General features: G+C 36.9%; 1 protein-coding gene across 1 annotated transcript in view; it reads right to left on the reverse strand.

Annotated features, from left to right (window-relative positions):
* The window catches only part of PIK3C2G (phosphatidylinositol-4-phosphate 3-kinase catalytic subunit type 2 gamma), a 242,508-nt gene that overhangs the window by 184,487 nt on the left and 37,284 nt on the right, over positions 1 to 20,737 (reverse strand). The window contains exons 9-12 of the mRNA XM_015570075.1: positions 17,237 to 17,359; positions 12,456 to 12,489; positions 7,585 to 7,780; positions 6,093 to 6,215 (exon numbers count right to left, since the gene is read on the reverse strand). Coding sequence (XP_015425561.1) covers positions 6,093 to 6,215; positions 7,585 to 7,780; positions 12,456 to 12,489; positions 17,237 to 17,359 — 476 coding nt within the window. The remainder of the gene's footprint in view (positions 1 to 6,092; positions 6,216 to 7,584; positions 7,781 to 12,455; positions 12,490 to 17,236; positions 17,360 to 20,737) is intronic.

Genomic DNA, 20,737 nt, shown 5'->3' on the forward strand with positions numbered 1-20,737 from the left:
CCTCATGTTAGTTTCAAGCTGCCTGGCTGCCAGCCGCCATCTTGGCTGGCTGTTAATTTGCATATCTCGCTGATTAGCCAATGGGAAGGGTAGCGGTCGTACGCCAATTACCATGTTTCTCTTTTATTAGATAGGATTGATGATGACCAAAGCCTATGATCCAATCGGAAATTGCTGATTGAGGTTGGCCCAGCTGAGGCCTTAAGTATTATTAAGCATCTGCTTGCACTAAGAATTGGCTGTCTAATCAGGATACTAGGGAGCAGTCCTTAATCAAAGTGTCAAATAAGACATTGGTAACCCCCTTTTGTGAGTGGTTGGCAGCATCCAACCTCAGGAATAAGGAGAAATTAATTTAGCCCAGTGACCATGACTGATGATGAGGAAGTACACATCCGTTCTCTAAGATGCTATTCCCAGAAATGAAAAGGTCCAGATCTAGGGTGGTAGTATAGCAGCAAAGAAGAGAAAAGAGAGAAATAACTATTTTAGAGGTAAAATGGATAATTAATATTTGACTGACAGAATATTAATGGAACAGGACAATGAAGAATTAAAGATGAGTTCTAGGCTTCTAGATTATATTCCAGTGGATGCCTTTAACTGAAATATGTAATTTAGGACATGATGTCATTAAATTAAGAATAAATCTGAGATGTCAATATGTAAAATGTGTGTGGAGAGGATGAGTCAGAGATTTGGATCTGGATATAACTGCATTTAAATGGTGGCTCTATAACCAATAAGATATTCTTTCTTGAGCAATGAATTTAACCTTTCTAAGTCTTGCTTTCCTTATCCATGATATAGAATAAAAATTGCAAAACACTATATGTGGAAAATGGTACGTTGTATATCAGCATTATATTAATTATTCAATCAGTGGAGTAAATAAATTCTATTATTCAATATTAGTAAAATTTACATTACTAAATATTATAGTGTTACATGTTTAGATCGCTAAAACTGGAAGTATTTTCTTTCATATTCTTTAATAGTCAATAGTTATTTAAGATAATATCAGCATACTTCTCAGCTTAAGAGAAGCTCTGAAAATCAATACAGGATGTCAATGACCCTGTGGAATGCACAGCAATTTCCTGAATGTTCTCTCTTTTACCTGTAATTGGCTTTCTATTCAGGTTTCATATGTCTGTGTAAGAATGGAAGCTATAAATTGACTTTATTCTACAGATAAGCTAGAATGTTCTTTTTTTCCTATTGAGTCTGGCTTCTTCATGTTTAACTTCACATTTTAATGAGCTTTTTATATTAAAAATGACAAAAATTCGATAGGTTACAGTGGATAGTTACTGCCAATCTCCATTCTGTCATTTTTTATTAATGAAAATAAATTCTTCTGGGGCAAGAATACATGCTTTCTAAATAGTTATTTATTTCTTGAATACGTATGAATTTTTAAAGCCAGAATAATCTCACATTCACTGGGAAATCTTTTCTTGCAACTTCTACACGGCTATTGAAAAATCAAAGGAATGAACTTTTAGACAAAAAAAGGAAGAAAAATACTTTAAGAGGCAATTCGATAAGTGAAGTCAGATTGCTTCCTTTTATCCAAGCTGCTGGCACCAACCTTGAGTTTTAAGCATATATTTTCCTTACTCTACTACAGAAAAATGAGTGAACATTAAATTTTCCTTAAATAATTTTTCTTCTATGAGAGATACTTTTCCAACAATCCCAGTAAGTTTTTAATAGTGAAATGGGAGATTTAAAAAGTCACATATTTTAGAACTCTCCTTTAATGCTGATATATGACAATAGAGCATTGTAAGGACTTTGACTTCTGTCTGAATGAAACAGGAAGTCAATTCAGGATTTTTAAACATGGTCTGACTTACATTTTAGAAAAGGTCACTTTAGCTGCTATGTGGAAAGAGATTATAAAGGTACAAGGGAAGCAGGGAGACCATTATTAGGCTACTGTGGTAATAGAGGGGAGAGATGACGGTGGTCTAGACCAAGGAAAATGATGAGGAGTAATTTCCTGGAAACGTTTTGAGAAGTGAGCCAATAGGAGTTCCTGGGCACAGTGTCTGAGAGTAGGAGATTGAGGTTAAGGCTTTGACCTGAACAACTGGAACTGAAAATGATCACCCACAGTGGCCATCTATGGGTGGACAAAGCATCAGCCTAAGATGGAGAGTTCAGGCGTATACATGTTGCATGTGTAAATGTGGAGTTTGTGACTGATGCCTGGGTTAGTGATATAAATTTGGAAGTTGTTGGTATATAGACGGCATTTAAAGCCATCTGACTATAAGAGCAAATTAAAGGAGTGAGAATAGTAACAACAGGGAAGAGGCTCAAGGGCTAAGACATTAGCACAGTGTCTGGGAGAAGAAAAGGAGATGGAGAATGTATATCTAATGAGGAAGGAAGAAAGCTAAAAGAATGCAGGAGACAGGTGTAGAGCATATTTAAATATGGAGGGTGAAATCAACAATGACAACTATTCCTAATAGATGGTGTAAGATGAAGACTGAGAAATAAACATTAGATTTAACTATACAGATCACTGGTGACTCTAATGGGCAATTTCAGATGAGCAAAGGTGATGAAAGCCTGATTGGAATATGTTTTAGAGCAGAGAATAAAATTGAAGAAAGTGAATATAGACAACTCTTTGGAAGGGTTTTACTACAAAGCAGAGAAAAAGGATGGGGTGGTGGCTGTTGGAGGGAGATTGAAGTAGAGCAGCAATTTTCAATCAGTGTGCCATAACAATTTTTAAAACATGCAATGCTGCCCTAACTGGTTTGGCTCAGTGGATAGAGCATCAGCCTGTGGACTCAAGGGTCCCAGGTTCGATTCTGGTCAAGGGCATGTACCTTGGTTGTGGGCACATCCCCAGTAGGGAGTGTGCAGGAGGCAGCTGATCAATGTTCCTCTCGCATCGATGTTTCTAACTCTCTATCCCTCTCCCTTCCTCTCTGTAAAAAATCAATAAAATATATTTAAATAAAATAAATAAAACATGCAATGCCTGACTCTTTAGTCTGGGGCACTGATCTCTTTTCCTTTAGATAGTCAAATAAAAAAAATATGATAACAGCCAACATAACAATAGCTGTACAATGTGAATGCCCTATCTTGAAGCATATATATGTCATATAATAGAGTTGCATCTTATTGGTTATGTGGCATAATAAGGTTGCATCTGATTGGTTAATTCTTTGTACCAGAAATTCTTGTATACACATATAGACACCTGATTTTTAAAAAAGTCAATTTGGAAAATAAAAGGGTAGGAAATCACCATTATTATTACTTTTTGTAAATCAATCAAAATATATATAGTCAAATTGTCAAAAATTGTAATGTAATTTTTGGTGTACCACAGAATTTTAGTTTACATGTGCTGGGTGCCATGAGATAAAAAAGGTTGAAAATTTTTGGAGTAGAGTTTTTTTAAAATATGTTTTTATTTATTTCAGAGAGGAAGGGATATATATATATATATATTGACATCAATGATAAGAGAGAATCATTGATCTGCCACCTCCTGCATGCCCTACACTGGGGATAGAGCCTACAACCGGGGCATATGCCCTGACCTGGAATTGAACCATGACTTCCCGATTTATAGGTCTACGCTTATTCACTGGGTCAAGCTGGCCAGGCTTGTTTTTAACTTAAGATATGATAACTATTTTAGAATATAAATACTCTGCCTAAGATTTTATATATTGTAAGAAACAGTTTGGAAATCACAGTAAAACATTAGCTTTGGAGACAGAGTGGGTTGTTGTGCCATTTATTGATTGTGGATCTTGGGGCAAGTTAATCAATCTTCGTAAACATTTTACAGATGCTGATCTGTAAAATGGAGATGACAATACCTGCTATATATTTTTGTTGTTAAGTTGAGATAAGATGATATATTTAGGGGTTATACTATGATAATTAAAGTATAATAGGTGGTCAAAAATCTATGCCGCATATTATTAAACAATATAGTTTCTGTCTGTAGATTTACAGTACAATAATGAAATATACAATTGATTATAGTATAATGGCGCATGTTAATGCAATATATGAAGAATGCTACAGGCACTAGAAAATGGTAAATAAATATTTTTATGAAAATTATATAAAAAATAATTTTGGGTTGAAGTAACTAACTACTAGGGAAATCAAATAAATTCTCCCAGGAAATAGAACATTTGTGCGGTCTGGAAGGAAGAGAAGAAAAATATATCCAAGTACTTATTCCAACAACACTAATTATCTTTAATTTATTTTGATTTTTTCTTTGAAATTGACTTTAGAATTAGATTTTTCTCTTAAATAACTTAAATGATGGAACATAGCTATCATATGAAAATGAATCTGATTTTTGAAACAACTAGTAATAAGTTTTGATTAGTTAAGAAGACTAATTTTAGTAATTGAACTTGATAAGATTTTTGAGGAGTCACTTATTATACAAAATTCATTCATTTGCCCAGCAACACTTACTGGCCCCTTATTCTGTCTGGTGCTGTTAAAGATACAATAACAAATTTTAAAATAAAATTAAAAAACAAAAGTAAAAAAACGTCTTTTTATGATTTAGCAGAAACAAACAGCTATATAGACAAATACATTTAGTAGAGGACCATAAAGGAGTAGTTTGAGGTTTGACTAATTGACAAATAAAAAAAGTGGCCACTCTTTTGAATAATACAGGAAAGGATTTATAGAGAAGATAGAAAAGTGTCTTGAAAGACAATTAGGTGTTCTCAAGGACAGTGGGGGCAAATGAAGGACCCTTAGCAGAGGTGAAATTTCTCAGTTCATCTTTAGGGTAAGTAAATCAAATACAGAGAGTGGCTGGGTTAAAGGCGCAAGAGTAGGGCTAACTCCAGAGATAAAGATTCAGAGATAGGCAGGGCAAAACCGCAGAGGGCCTGGTGTGGTAGGCTAAATGACTTGTACTTTATCTTATAGGAACTGGAAATTACTAAAGAATGTTACAAGCAGAAGTGACTCTGCAATGGAATAGGATTTTATAATTGAAGGTCAGGTATTTGGTCCAAGTAATTAAGAACTTAACCAAAGCAGGCGAGACAGGGTATCACAGTCCTAGAATAAGGAAGGTTTGCTTTGGGATGGAACAACCATGGAGTGGGTAAGAATTGAAGATCACATGCTATGTCTCAGGACATGTCTCCATTGATTGAGATAACACTAAGAGTGAGATAAATGGTGTCATCTAATGGCATGATAGGACTTCTAGAAATTGTGTCAATTATCATGAGGAAAGTACAGTTTTGGGAATCAAATGATCTCCCAAGAAAGCCAGACCTTCGGAAAGGTTGAATGGAGAGTGAACTGAGGCATTTTTTTCTACTTGAGATGGGAAGAAAACTGACTCTCAATGAGCAATGGGTACCTGGAAAAATGACTGAATGATAAAGGATTAGTGTAATAGGAACAGCAGGAAAAAGAATCAGTAACCATGAAAAGAGTCATAGATGGTAGTTTATGAGTCCCCTGAGATTCTAATTAAAATGAGGGCTTGAGCTGAGGGAAACAGAGGAGAGGAGGCAGGCCAGGATAATGTCAAGAAGGTACTTTTCCTTATTGATACAATAAAGTTCTATAAAATGAGGGAGTAGGAGCCAGCCACCCCAAATTAGATGGCAGTCTACACAATGCACAGATAACTACTGTCGAAATACTTGGTTGTTTAAACAAATTTGTACCAATTGGCTTTGTGGGGAAATGGAGATTACATCTGTTATTTGGTAATTTCTTCCTTCTTTTTATATCTGGAATATACCAAATAGAAGGTATTTCTTTTATTCACAGTCTGTGAATGATTAATAATTCTCCCTTTTTCAATTTCCTTCTTTGATCAGTTAGATAATGTGGATTGGACAGTTGTCTAGGTTTTTAAATGGACTTTTAATCCGTTGAGTTGAATAATCAGTTATCTATTAGCCCTAGCATATTTATCAGATCACCGACTTAAATTAACTGGCAACATTTTTTTAAATCACATGCTTCACTTAAACAAAAGCAAACAAACAAACCCCTGATCTTTATTAGATAAATAATCCTGCCAGAGAAAAGATTAAACTTACGTTTCATTCCAGTTGACCAAGAAAAAGAACAATTTTTTGACTGGGATATTTTTGTAGTTTCTCACTTGGAACAGCTTCTTTCCAGCATAAGTAAGCCAGCAGGAAAAAGAAAATGCTTTATAGCTAAAAAGAAACAACATTGATACAATAAGCTGAATATTATCCAGAAACAAATTTTCTATATAAGTCAATTATTGTTAATAGTTAAACGTCAAATGATAAAGTGCTGTTTGCTTGTATAAAGTTTGATTTAAAAATGACTTTAAGAATTTATGTTGGGTGATGTTAGCAAGATGGCAGAATAGGAAGCCCAGATCCTCCTTCCCGCATGGAGACACCAATTCAATAGTAATTCATGGATCTATTCCCTTTGTGAACAATCCAGAAAAAAGTTAAGAGGCTCCTGCACCACAGGCAAGTTCAAAACCACATAAAAATCAGTAATAAAATCCATGGTATTCATTTTGCAGAGCCCCTCATCCAAGCAAATGAGAAGGAAGCTCCCACCTCCCAGCCTTCCCTTGGGGTGGGAAAGAGAAGGCTGCAACATACTACATCCAGCACTCAGACATTTTAGGTATCTACCCAAGTGAGCGGTTACTATTTGAGTGCTGAATAGGAATGGGTGCCAGTTTGGGGCCTCTGAGAACAAACACTTGTGAATAACCAGTTGGTCAAGCAAGAGGAAAGCCACCCGTCAATGTAAAAGAGACATCTCCTAAGCTTATCAGCAGACTTCGCAGAAACCTTGCAGGTCAAAAGGGAGTGGGATGACATATTCCAAGTTCTCAAGGACAAAATGTCAATCAAGAATATTTTATCTGGCAAAACTCTTTTCTTAACAACTTTAATTGATTTATTCAGCATGATCATATAGATTTAATGTAAGGACTTTTTAAAAAATATGACTCTAATTGTGTTATTCAAGAAAATGCTACATGATAGAATCAACTTAAATTCTGGTGGTGCTCCATGCATAATTGTGGTTAATTTCTATTGTAGCTGAAGTAACTTTGGCTAATTTCCACGTTATCAAGATACTAATCTCACAAACTGTCACAACTTGATGCGGATCAGAGTGAATTTTTTTCTATTTTTAATTAATCTCCATCTTCCTGTATGTGTGCTCTCTCTCTCTCTCTCTCTCTCTCTCTCTCTCTCTTCTGTGAATTGGCATTAGTCACTTAGATTCAAACATAAAAAAGAAAATTTCAAGATAGGATGAGCATTTTCCATTTCCATAACAATATATTGACCACATGCAGTTATTTTTAATACAGAGAATGGGAGCAGACTTGAGGGAAAAGGAATACTAATTAAGAAAAAAAGGTTTTAAAAATGATTTTAAGAATAATCATAGATATATTCTGATTACATTTCAAAATGTTATGAAATATTTGCCCTTGCAAATAAGAACAAGAAAAATGATGCTGTAATTAGAAGCTATGTAAATATTAATTAATACTTTTGTGAAAAATTCACCACCACTCACCCGTGCACCCAGGTCTCTGGAATATTGTGAGCGGCATATACTGTGAAGCTAAGGTGGGGCTGGAGCCCAGGATTCACACAGGAAATACTAACAGGTGTGTTTAGAGGCTGGAAATCTGTATAAAAGCTGTTGCAATAGACATCAATTAGCTGATAAATGGATGTGGACAGTTCAGTTGTCACTTTTTCTATCCAGCCTAGGGGGAAAATGATAGAAGTCAGGTCATCTGTGAAGGCTCATATTTATCATTAGCTGTCTATTAGGACTCTGAGATTTTTTATAATAAAATTTAAATAAAATTTAATTAAAATGACCCTCCTCCAACTGAAGCCAATTAGCCAATTAGCCATCTGGCCCTCCATACGATATCTGGGTTAGATGCTAATAGTATTGATAATCAATGAGCTTTCATATCTTCAGCTGCAGAAATTTTAGAAGCACAGCCTCTAACACAAATCAGAGTTTTTAATTATTAATTTGGGATTCTTATCAACAGTAATTTGCAATCATGTTTGTTTTAAGTTATTGTTTGGAATTCGCAAAAAAAGGGGGGGGGAGGCATGTTTGCTACATGGCCTATAAGTTCTTCTAACAACTTTCTTCTAAAAGTTACTCATAATAAATTTGATTATGCTATGGCATTTACCATTCAAGAAACACTAATCATATAGCATACCTAGGCCTCCTATGAATAGAGAATGGTATTAGTACATGGTTGGAATATGAAATAAGCTTGAAATGAAAGATTTATGATGTTTACTACATCTAATCAAAATCAAAAAAAAGTTTTACTGGACTTTTATCACTGATCATCTGTTGATTTTTCCTAAAAGTGACCTGAAGTGTCATGAAGGAAGAAAAATAGAAAAAATAAAAGACTAAGCACAGGGGTTAACAGTTAAATGACGGCAGGTGAAAAGAGTCACCTAATTAAGGAATGCAAGGTAAGCTTTCCCGAGAATGATTTTCTTTCTCCTGATAAACTCTCTTTGCTAGAAAAATTCTTGCCTGAGAGGAAGGAAGAGAGTCTGACGAAATGTACCGGGTAGAGCTGGTGGCCTTCAATCCAAGACAGGAAAGATGGCACCATCACATTGGAGAAGCTTGTGAGGATGGGGAAAAGCATTCTAGTGTTCAGTGCCAACCTTCCAATGGGCCAGGGACTAGCATTCACTGCCGGCATTTCATGCCGGCAATGAATGGCGGCAGGCTTAGCATCTTTACTATACTCACTACTTGCAATTATTTCATTTTAATTTTCAACTATAGTCGTATTTTAAAAATTAAATGAAAAATAAACTCATATAAAAGCTCAAAAATTATTTTTTTTATCAAAATGAAAACAATCTTCGACAAATAAGCAAGTGACAAAAGGGATTTAAGAAACGAAAAGAATGTATGAAGTGAAATGTTAAGAATGAAATGTCTGGTTTCCTCTTCCTCCTCCTTGATGAACAAAATAGGGAGACTGTCCCCTTGCCTGGTGCGACAGAATCTAGTAGGGGGCAGGAGTCACATGGCTAGCTTGGTCAGGACCAAAGACCACTCAGTGGGGATCTGTCCCCGGTCCCATCTGTCAGGCCTCAATCAGTCCTTGAATCAGGCCTCCTTAGACCCTGGTAGATGAGAGTATGGCAGGAAATCAGGCGAAAAAATCAGTCTGATCTCATCTGAATGTTTCCTTTTTCCATCCCAGGTCAGATAAGTATCAAAATGCTGCAGTTTAGATGTTTCTTTTCTGCCAGCGCCTGCTGAAGAGATGAGATGTCATTACAGCAGGGCCCATGGAAGGAAGACAAAGGGCGGGACCGTTCTTAGTGGGAGGAGCAGGACATCTTGTCAGACACCGCAAGCACGTGTCCCTGAGGGACCTATGTGCTCCTAAGGCTCCAGTGGTCGGCAAACTCATTAGTCAACAGAGCCAAATATCAACAGTACTTCTTCAAAATAGACTCGCCCAGGCCGAAAACCGACTTCTGCGCATGGGCCACGAAGTTTCAATCGCACTGTACGTGCGCCCACATGTGGCATTTTGTGGAAGAGCCACACTCAAGGGGCCAAAGAGCTGCATGTGGCTCGCGAGCCGCAGTTTGCCGACCACTGGTCCTAAGCCATCAGGTAGGCAACGCTGCCAAAGTCGAGGGAGGGGCAGAGCCAACCTTCTTAGGGGAACCGGGGCAGCACGATGTAGATAGTGGATGAGGTTGATGTGGCAGATGAAGACACTGTTACCATCCTCCTGCGGCTCATGACCCCTTGGGTGGCGGGTAGGGGGTGGGTCGGGGGCGTGGGTGTAGTTCTGAAATTCAGTCCCGATCTGGGCGCCTCTTGGTACCACTGCACAGCCTCCAGCTTCCATTCAGCCCCGGGATGGTGGCATCGAGACGGGTGCTTTCCCTCCACCGCCTGGCAGGTGTTTGCTGATGATGTGGTCGGTTTCTGTGGCTCCCGACATGGAGGAAGGAATGATTTTATTAAACGTCAATCCCAAGTTTACAAGTTGGAGACTCGGTGGGTCAGAGTGCAGTCCTCTCCCAGGAAAGTGTCCAAGTGATAGTGGGGGTGCCTGATGGGAAGATGGGCTGCGTGGCCTTGCTTTGCCGTGGTCCAGCCTGGATACCGGGTCTGATCCAGATTCCAGGGGTTGGGCAGGGATGGTGGTCAGCAAACACCCTATGCACTGCAGTGTCCCAATGCACAGGCATATTGATACTCAGAGGGAGGTCAGCTTCAGCATGGACTTCTTCCCGCATCCTGTCCCTCAGTAGCTCTGTCCATAACTAAACGTTTTATGTTGTTCAATAGGTGCTGTTACTCACTTGGTTATTTGTAATCTCATAGGAAATTTATTAGATGCCCACATTTTACTTATTTGCTGTATTTTTAAAATTGTGCCCTTTATTGAAACACCCAGAGAGGACAAGCTCAGTGATAGAGCTCTAATTAAAATTCTCTGAGAAATCAGCAGTAGCAATTAATGAGACAGAGCAATACAGCAGCATAAATAGTCCTAAAAGGAGCATCATCGCACTCAGGAGACCAACCAACAGGGATTCTAGTGAACAACAGGCAGTAGAGAATCACACATTCATAGAAACATCTTGTTTCCTGGTCCCCAACTTGTACTGTTGGTACTCTGAAGCAGAAGCACATACTTTTTGTGAATAATCCCCAGAGTTGTGCAAATGAACACACACACAGAACAGATCGTAAGGTGAGGTCAGAGATCTCATGAACTCAAGACCCAACATCTATTTTGGGGACTCATAATTATTTCAATAATTTCTCAAACTCTGCTCTTTACTTTTTTGGGCATCTATACAGACTTTGGTTATAATTTGCTTCTTCCAGGCAGTACAGAGATGTGTGTCTATGCATTATGCTTTACTTCCAAATGCATCTCATGAAGAATGCCTTTCAAAGATCATTAGAAATGTATTAAGCACCAAAGATACTGGGCTTGATGGTGAAAGATGGAGGAATGCTTATTGCCTCTGATTTTACTTTGGAAAAAATGTTCTAGTATAATGAACTAGTATAAAGAAACAATGACAATACTTATGCAAATTAAACACATTAATTGGAATCTATGATGAGTTAGCCTAGAATATAAGTCTCTGAGAGGATTCCTGGGCAATTTTATGGGATCTCACATTCCAATCTCCGAGGAACATGAGCGAAGGGATTTTCTGCCAGCATTCCTAATAGAGAGGAAGAAAGGAGGAGCGCCATGTTGGCACACCCCAGGCTTGTTCACTCCACATCCTATCACTTAGACTTTCTGTTAATATTATTGTTCGGGGGGCCACCCCACTGCCTTCGCTCCCTCTGTGGTGTTACGGAGTTTTATGAATGCCTGGCACAGGACGTTTTCCACTAGCGCAGGTCTTTTTCTCCCTGCCCTCTGTCATCCCATTTTCCTCTGTGATGTGAAGTGGCAGTTCTTCAAATATAATTGAATGTCTTTTGAGTAGTGAGAATTAGAGTTGAAAGGATGTCACTTTGTACATAACTTTCTACTGACAATGATTAAGGGGATGGAGGACAGGTCACGGTTAATGTTTGCATTTCGCCATCACCTCTGAATCCTCAGGTGCTAGCTGAGCATATGTGAGTCTGTTTCCCTGAAGATACTGAGTGTTCATTTGCTAAATACCATCTGCCTGTGCGAACAAGAACAACCCTGGCCACACCCTGCACACTAAATACGATGACATCTTCAATGCTTATAAGGAAAACTGAGGATCAAAGAGTTTAATTATCTAAGATCATAAAGTCAAAAAGTGGCAGAGTTGAAATGCAAAACCAGCTCTGTCTGATTCCAAACTCTTTCCTCTACTAGTATATCCTCTATTTTCTATGAAGGCAAAGTCCTCCTGTGGCTTGCAGTTCTATGGGCGTCTCAGAGCCTCTGAGAACACTATGTCACAGAACCAAATTCTCCGATTTTCATGATAGATTGGACTTTCAAACAGAGCTTGATTTTAAATTTGAAATTAGTGAGTTTGAAGAAAGACATCTGCTACTTTCCTGACATTCTTACATCAAAATAGAATTAGCTAAAGAACATTTTACAGTTTCTTAAAATGGTCATAAGGGTATTTTTCAGTATTCATTTCATTTTTATAGATCTCTTGTTTTTTGCTATATTAAAAGAGTCAGGTTAAAAGTTTAGAGAGTGTGGATAGTTATTCACTCTCTGAATAATAGCTTCATCAATAAAAATAGTTTTAGCAATGCATTTTTCCCTCAAAAAAACATTCATGTGTGTTTGTGTTACTTAATATTTGGGTGAAAATTTGTAAAACAATAATTTATTTTTGGTTCTATAACTTTAAAAAAAAGCACATTTGGGTACATGCATGTTTTACCTTTTGCTGGAGTCTCTGAATTTTGATGAAAACTCTAAAAAAGAAAAATAGGTGCAAAGCATACTTGTTATTCAGAAAACAAATTTCAAAACAGTTAAACTAATAATATCCAAAATCTAAACACTGAAATTTCTCTGGAATGATAAAAAGACAAAGTGTTTCTTGGTGTCATATATAAGTGTTGCTTATTAAACAGGAAATCTAAATTATAATATTAATGAAAGCCTAAATCCTTATAATGAACAATCTAGGTAATTTGAGTTTTTAAAGAGAAATTTCTAGAATAGGCTCAACCTTTTTAGTATGATTAGAACAGTTCTCCATTGCCTATGCTCAACTCCCCTCCACAACAGTGACTAATCTTTTGATATAAGTGCTTTTCTAATTCTCTCTGTTTACTGTATTCAATTCTCATTATTAACAGTCATTCAGATGCAAGTGTTGGGCTGCACCAAAAGAGGGCTGAATGAAAGTGCACAAAATCATATAGATTTGCTATGTAGTTTCATTTCTTTCTTTTTTTAGGAGTTTAAAAATGATAGTAAAACACGAGATCATATCCTAACTATCTGAAATTATTTATTTTGTTGTCATTTATGTTTACATTCATTTTTATGGTGGTTTTGTTTATTTCTCTATTTACTGGTTTGTTATTGTTGTTGGAGGCCTAGATTATTTTAATGGTTTATGATTTGTTGGTTATAACATCATTATCATGAACTATATAAGGTGATTCACAGATTCACTGAAAATAAGGTTTCCAGTCCAAAAGCAAATTCATTTTTTAATAAGGTCTATATTAAATGATACTAAATTTTTAAAATGTTGCTTTGACAAGTTTGCTTTTAAGTAAATTCAATGAATGAAAAGCCTGATTTCTCAACCAAATAAATTAGGGAATAATTGTTTTCCTATATCAAGAAACTTGCTACAGGATTCCTATAGACAGAAAACACTCCTATCATGTTTAAAATGTAATTAAATTTATATACAACTCATTTAAAAGCATTAAACACATGAATCTTTTCAGAAGCATTTCTCTTGGGTAAAATATATCATGTGAGCATAGTTCCAACCACTAGTCTTAACAATTCCACATAAGATCTTTATCCCTTTCCTGTGTGTGAGAGTATTGAAGATGTTAGCCTGACTTAACTAGAATTCAATTTATTCAGAAATAAAAACTTGTATTTTAAAATCACCATGACATCCACCTACAGAACAATGTGTAAGACCATATTTTTCACTTTATGGTTCATTTATTATATGAGCATTTAGTGAAAATATATTACGTGGGATTCTGGAATATAATTTTGACAGATGGAAAATTGTTTCCAGTGCTGAGTGGGAGCGTGAACTAGAGTACACCTGCCTTTGTGATATGATTCTTCAACCTGCCCAAACTCACATTTAATAAAAACCTAATTATTTCCCTGAGTGACAGGAAAATAGTCTCTTGCAAGTTGACCAAAAAGTGTAGCCACGAGAAAAGAAAGCTTCTCAAGTTTGACTTAGTTGGCAGAAGGCTCATCTGAGTCAGTATTTCCTTAACCTTGGCTCATGGTGGCAGGATAGATGGACTGCTTTGGCATTGTAAACTGCAGTTGGTTAACACACACATTCTGTAACAATGTGCTTACTATTTGTGCCAATATTCTTATGTAGGTGGGTTCAGAGTTAAGGTAGAATGGGAAAAGAGATGAACAAAAAATCCGAATGAAGGTGATATAGAATAAGGAGACTTTTAGAGTGTGCCTAAAGTAAGTAGAATCTGTTTATTGGGGGATATCAAACTGTTGATGTTGGTCAGTGACATATTTGAAATAAAACTGATGTCAACTCTTTTCTTCATTTCTATGCATGAGTAATCACATAGAATTTAGTGCTCAAAAAGTACATAAGAAAGTGAAATGTGAATGAGCTTTCCTTGAGAATTATAGTTGTTTATAGTTTTCCTAGGAAATACTCAATTTTTCCTTGAAGGATAATTTTGGTTTCAGATATATTGAGAGTTTGATATTTCAGAGAAAATTGTCATTTGTAGTGTTTAGGAAGTTTCAGAAAATGAATGTTTTAAAGGTAAAGCTTTTTATCTAGTAATACTGTAACATCATTTGAAATGCTTCCTGCTAAAATTAGATTTTCCTCATTCTTTGATCAGTTGTTCGTTTCAGCTGATTTACTGAGAGCTGGACATACAAATGGATGAACAACCAAGTGGTCTTAACAGATGGGAAGACACGTGTTCACATTCATGCATCTGGTCTCCTCCTCTGGCAGAGGCTCACACTTGTCATGAGGCTGGCTGTAATCGATGGCCCTGAGGTAATGGGGACTTAAGTGGTGCTTGTGTGAATGAACACCATCTTGGCCACATGGGGAAGATTCTCAAAAACTTTCGCCAGCACCATCCCCGCTCCCTCCAATAATAATAATGACTCTCACTATCTTCTGGATGATTATTCTACATTAATTTAATTATTAACATTATTTCTAATACTTAGATAATATCATAACAAATTATTAACATTATTTTTAATATTCACAAGAACTCTACAAATTCTGTTTTATTTTTCTGTTTTAGAGATGATTAAAACTAAACATCAGACAAATGAATTAATTTTCCACAGGATATTCAGCTACAAGGTGTTAGATCTTGAATTCAAGTCATGTTTGTATAACACTAAGATCTTTGTATTTTGTTATCCATTTTAGGTGTTCAAAATGCCCCCAATACATGATAGTTTAAGAGAAACTAATTGTTTGTTGAAAGTAAATTTTCACTACCTTGTTATCCTGATTAACTTTGGCTATTATTGGAAATTTCTTTTAACATTATATAATTCCTAAGTTATAGTTTATCACAGTATTTATTTTCAAAACATATTGGTGATAGGTTTTTCAAGATTATAGTACAATTTTCTCACTCTGACACAGAATAGAAAAATATGACCAGATTATATGTACTCACATCAGATTTCTTACTTTGCTATCATTTGTGAAAACCATGAATCTCAATATCTACACACAAACAATTTTGGAGACTAGGAAATACTCAATTTCTCCTTGAAGGAGAATTTTGGCTTCATTTTCTTCTATAATTGGAAAGTGTAAGAGTAGATATTTCCAAACTAAGTAACATTTAAGGAAATAAGTGCATGTCTATCTGAGACATTGAAGTTTGGGATTTATTGGTTATAGTGTTTAAATTTTGATTTCTTCATTGCTTTGTGTTTTTAGTTTTTGAAAAACGTTTATCTTGTAAATCTTATGGTCATCATTTTTCGTCTACATGCATGCAAATAAGGTACGTAGATGTATATATTCATTACTACTAGCTAATCACAAAAATCTTCTAATTAAAATAAAACATAGAAAGTCCAACTTTAAGACATTACTGATTTTTTTCACAGTTTACCTATTTGAAACAATAAGCACAATTATTTATATATATTAATAGAATTGCCCACTTTCTAAATCAATGTTTGAAATTTCAAGGCTGGCTTATTTAATGTAATACAATCCATGCTGCTCCTTCCCATGCAATTAAGGATGCAAGTACAGTGGGGCCTTGACTTACGAGTTTCCCGACTAACGAGTTTTTTGAAACACCAGCTGTCTCTCGGTTGATTTTTTGTATTGAGTTGATAGAGTAATTTGAGTTCACAAGCTCCTTAATGAGCTCCTTAACGAGCTCGGTCTCGGAACGAATTAAACTCGTAAGTCAAGGCCCCACTGTACTTGCATCCTTAATTGCATGGGAAGGAGCAGCATGGATTGTATTACATTAAATAAGCCAGCCTTGAAATTTCAAACATTGATTTAGAAAGTGCTCAAAAAACTCATTAGTCAGAACACTCGTAAGTCAAGGCCCCACTGTAATCTTTCTCTTAAGAAATTTCCCATACACTGGAATGTGTATAGAGGCCTGGGTTCAAATCCTTATTAATGATCCATACACAAGCCATGTAGGCTTTTCATTTTAATAATGAAATGAGCATTAAAATACCTACTCTGCAGCATTGCTATGAGGAAGAACTGCAATAAAATAAAACCTAAGTTAAATAATATTTTAGTGAAACTATTTTATTATTGCAATGTACTATAGGGACTTACTATTTTTATTATCATAATCATCATACTCAGCATTATCTTTCTGCTTAATCCCTTGCTAAACTAATAATAAGATTGAATTCATCAAACCAGATTTCCTATTCGTTTCCTTGGGTAATAATCACACATCAGATTTTTGAGCTTAAAAAGGGAAATCATGTAATATTCATTTTTTAACTGAAAAAAGCCAGGAAATCATTGCAGGTTGTCGGATCATAGAAGCAGTGTGGATTGCAAATTAAGCAAAACATGTCACAAAAACTGACATCTTTTCTACATAAGTGCTTAACCATGCATGCATGGACACTCATGCCTGTATATACTGGTGCATGTGAGAGCCATTAACAGTCTGTACAAATACTGGCCTGTAAATATTATCACATAAGCATATTCATTGTAGGATTGATTTCAGTCTCACTTGGAAGTTATATTGTTACTACAAACTTCAAAGGTGTAAGAGATTTCTTTTAATTTAATTAAATCCCTTTGTATAATAGAGTTTTTTGATGGTTCCCAAATGATGGAAATATACTTGCACGCGCGTGCGTGCGCGCACACACACACACACACACACACACACAGGTAGTTAGTCCAGTCTTTCACTCTCCTTAATTAATTATTGAACTCAGGTTTAAAATAATTGCTGTGTAATAGATGAATATATTTACCTCTGATTTTCTCTGAAGAATTAGATTTAGTTTATTTACGGCATCTGTAATTTGCTTGGTCTCCACACATCCCAGAACACTGCATATATTTTTAACTTCTTCAATAATACTTTCCACATTTTGCTGTAGGTGAAAAGAGTCGTATCTTATGGTTTATTGAAATTGAGAGGACACTGATTTATATTTACACTATTTCTCTTTTCATGAAGAGGACATAGAATAAAATATGGTTGTTCCTATGCACAGAGAAGATTTTTCAAGACTGGTTATCCTGTGGCCTGAGCTACAATTTTCATTGAGCAAATGCTCAAAAGTAGGACTATTAAGATTATATGTGTCATCTCTAACTCTAGTTTAACATCTATATATATAAAAGGCTAAGCAACTGGCCGACTGGCTGACTGGTCAGTAGGTATGATGTGCACTGACCACCAGGGAGCAGACGCTCAACACAGAAGCTGATGAGTGACAGCAACTTTGCAGAGTGTCCTCTCGTACTCCCGGACCCTGCAGGGGATGTCAGAGAGCCGGTTTGGGCCCGATCCTCACAGGCCAGGCCGAGGGACCCCAACTGCCAGAGGGACCCTGCTCACTCCACAGATGCCCTTCGAGCCGCGGCACCGTCCCAGGTGTGGCTGGTTGGGGAGGGACCGCGGGAGGTTGGCTTGAGGGCATGTCCAGCCTGTCTTGCCCAGTCCTGCCCTGCCAGCCACCTTCTAATTAATTTCCTTTCAATGTGTACAAGTCTGTGCACCAGGCCTCTAGTTATCTTAAAATTGGAGAGAGGGAGAGGGGGAGATGGCAAGGAGGAAGGGAAGAAGAAGAAGGGAGGGAGAGACAGAGTATGTTTGGTTTATGCAAAATACTTTGAAAACAAGGCAACTGGCAGCAGACCCATGAACAGTTTTGGAATGCATCTGTTTTGTAACCAGTGTAGAGGAGGGCAAAATTATTAAAAATCATATTCAGTGTTCAGAACAAACTTGGGACAAAGAAGTTTGGTGCTGGATTGTTTGATAATCATATATATAATAAAAGCCTAAGTGACCATTATGGTGGAATGACCAGAACGACTGGTTGCTATGATGTGCACTGACCACCAGGGGGCAGATGCTCAATGCAGAAGCTGTCCCCTAGTGGTCAGTGCCCTCCCACAGGGGCAGTGCTGCTTGGCCAGAAGCCGGGCTCATAGCTGGCAAGCGCAGCAGCAGTAGGGGGAACCTCTCCTGCCTCCATGGCAGTACTAAGGAGCAGCGAGCCCAGCAGTAAGGAGCAGTGAGCAGGCGGGTGATAAGTAGCAAGGGTATCCAACTGTGAGAAGGATGTCCAACTGCTGGCTTAGGCCCTATACCTGCAGGGATCAGGCCTAAGCCAGCAGTCGGACATCCCCTGAGGGGTCCCGGACTGCAAGAGGGCACAGGCCAGCCTGAGGGGCCCCCCTGCCTCCAGTGCATGAATTTCGTGCACTGGGCCTCTAGTTAGATTATACTATTCTTCAAACAATTGATGTTTCAAAAAATTACCAGTGACAAATATAGTCTTCAGTTATGACAAACTCTTTGTAAAATCAAAATTGCTGGCTGCACTAAAGACAGTAATACACAGATTTTTATGGTCACACTTACAGGAGCCTTTCATTAGTCTTTTTATTTCTCATTTTTCATATGTTTTTAAATTAACTTCCATTTTTTAAAAATCTGTTCTCTTTTGGTGTTATTCCTTTCTGTCTATTACCAGTAGCAATGTTAAGAGTTATTTTCTTCATTAAATCTATGTTAATTCACCTTTCCCGCTACAGTATTTTTATGTACTCTGTCTATATCATTAATGATGGTGGCTTTTTAAAACATGTCAACTTAGTCACCAGCATCACAGTAATCTCAATGGAGGATTAGGACAGTTTATTCAAAACAGGTGGGAAAATATTTTTCCTTTCTGTTTTCACGCAGATACATGGATTCCCAACTCCCCTAAAAGATTTTAACTCTGATAATTCTGGATCATTTCCTTATCAAAACATTATCAATACATGTACACAAAATGGATATTATATTAAGAAATACCATGTTGCTTATTTTGTGGAAAAACATTTTTTTACATGTCGCCAGTCTCCCTTATATATGACTTTATAAACACTGAAAATGGATGACAGAAAACTAGGAAGAATAGCTACTTAATACTGTGAAAGACACAATCAGAATTCCAAAAATGTTAACATACTCAATGAATGAGCTTAAAGTAAGAGGATGTGATTTAATTGGGATACATTTTGTTGTTCACAGATTAAGACAATACAACCACTCAATTATAACATGGGAAAGAATAACTTATGAGTGATTCACATGAAAAAAGCCAGCTGTTTTATTTATGTGTGACCTGACTATGAACCAGCATCCTGGCACAGCTGCCAGAGGATCTACTTCATTATTAACTTAGTCTTGCTTTGTGGGGAGAGGAAGAGGAAAAAAAAGCAGTGTGCCTCTGAGGAAGAGGTAGACATGGCTGAGGATCCTTTGCTAATGAGAGAATAGAAACAAAAACCTTTTATTCCTGGAAGGGGTAGGAGACTGTCTTGGTTCCTGGATCCTATATGGATACCAATCAGAGATCAGGTACCACTGGAAGGAGGTGAGGAAAACTCTCCTATATAGGACTGCAAATAAAAGGCACATGTGTGTGTGGCGGGGAGGAGGCAGGGATTCTCATAAAGCTCCAATTTTGAGGCTCAAGAATGCAGTCTGCCTAGGGTTGTGGTTGACCATTACAACAAAAAACTCCCTTTAACCTACTACAATAAAAGTGAGTCTATTTTTAATAGCAATAAAGAAGAACAAAGTATGCCGGAGGAGAGACAAGCATATTGAGGCTTAGGCAAACAGGGGCTGTTGAAAGCAAACTAATGTCACCCAAATAAATTTAATTTTAAATAAATAATAATAACATATTTATGTTAACAATTTAATATAATAATAGAGGAATGCAAATTAGTCGGGGCGCCATAACATCATGACCGATCTACAAGCGGCAGCGGGCAGAGAGCTAGAGGAGGGCAGGAGGGCAACAAGCTATGAGCCGTGGAGAGCTACCAGTGGCTGTGGCGGGGTGGCCAGCTGAGACAAGCAGCACGGATTCATGCGCAGGGCTACTAGTAACATGAATAATAGAATATATAAATAGATTGAGGTTCACTTCTCTTGTTGAATACTACTCTACAGCAATGAAAATAAATCAAAACTATATGGAACAAGGTGGATAAATCTCAAAAACTATATTGAGTGAAAATATACATAGCTCAAAACGTGTATACAGTTTGACTCCATTTAGGTAGACATTGAAAGGAAATGCAAACCTTATATTGCCAATGGATGTACACTTTGGTGGTGAAATGGTAATTAAAAGCTACAGAATACGTTTCACGAAAAGGTAACTCTTATGCAGAGAAAAAGAGATATGAAATGGCATGCAGGTAGATCCTATGACACTGGCAATATTTTGTTCCTA

This window comes from Myotis davidii, unplaced genomic scaffold (genome assembly GCF_000327345.1).
Source record: "Myotis davidii unplaced genomic scaffold, ASM32734v1 scaffold346, whole genome shotgun sequence".
Lineage (NCBI taxonomy): Eukaryota > Metazoa > Chordata > Mammalia > Chiroptera > Vespertilionidae > Myotis > Myotis davidii.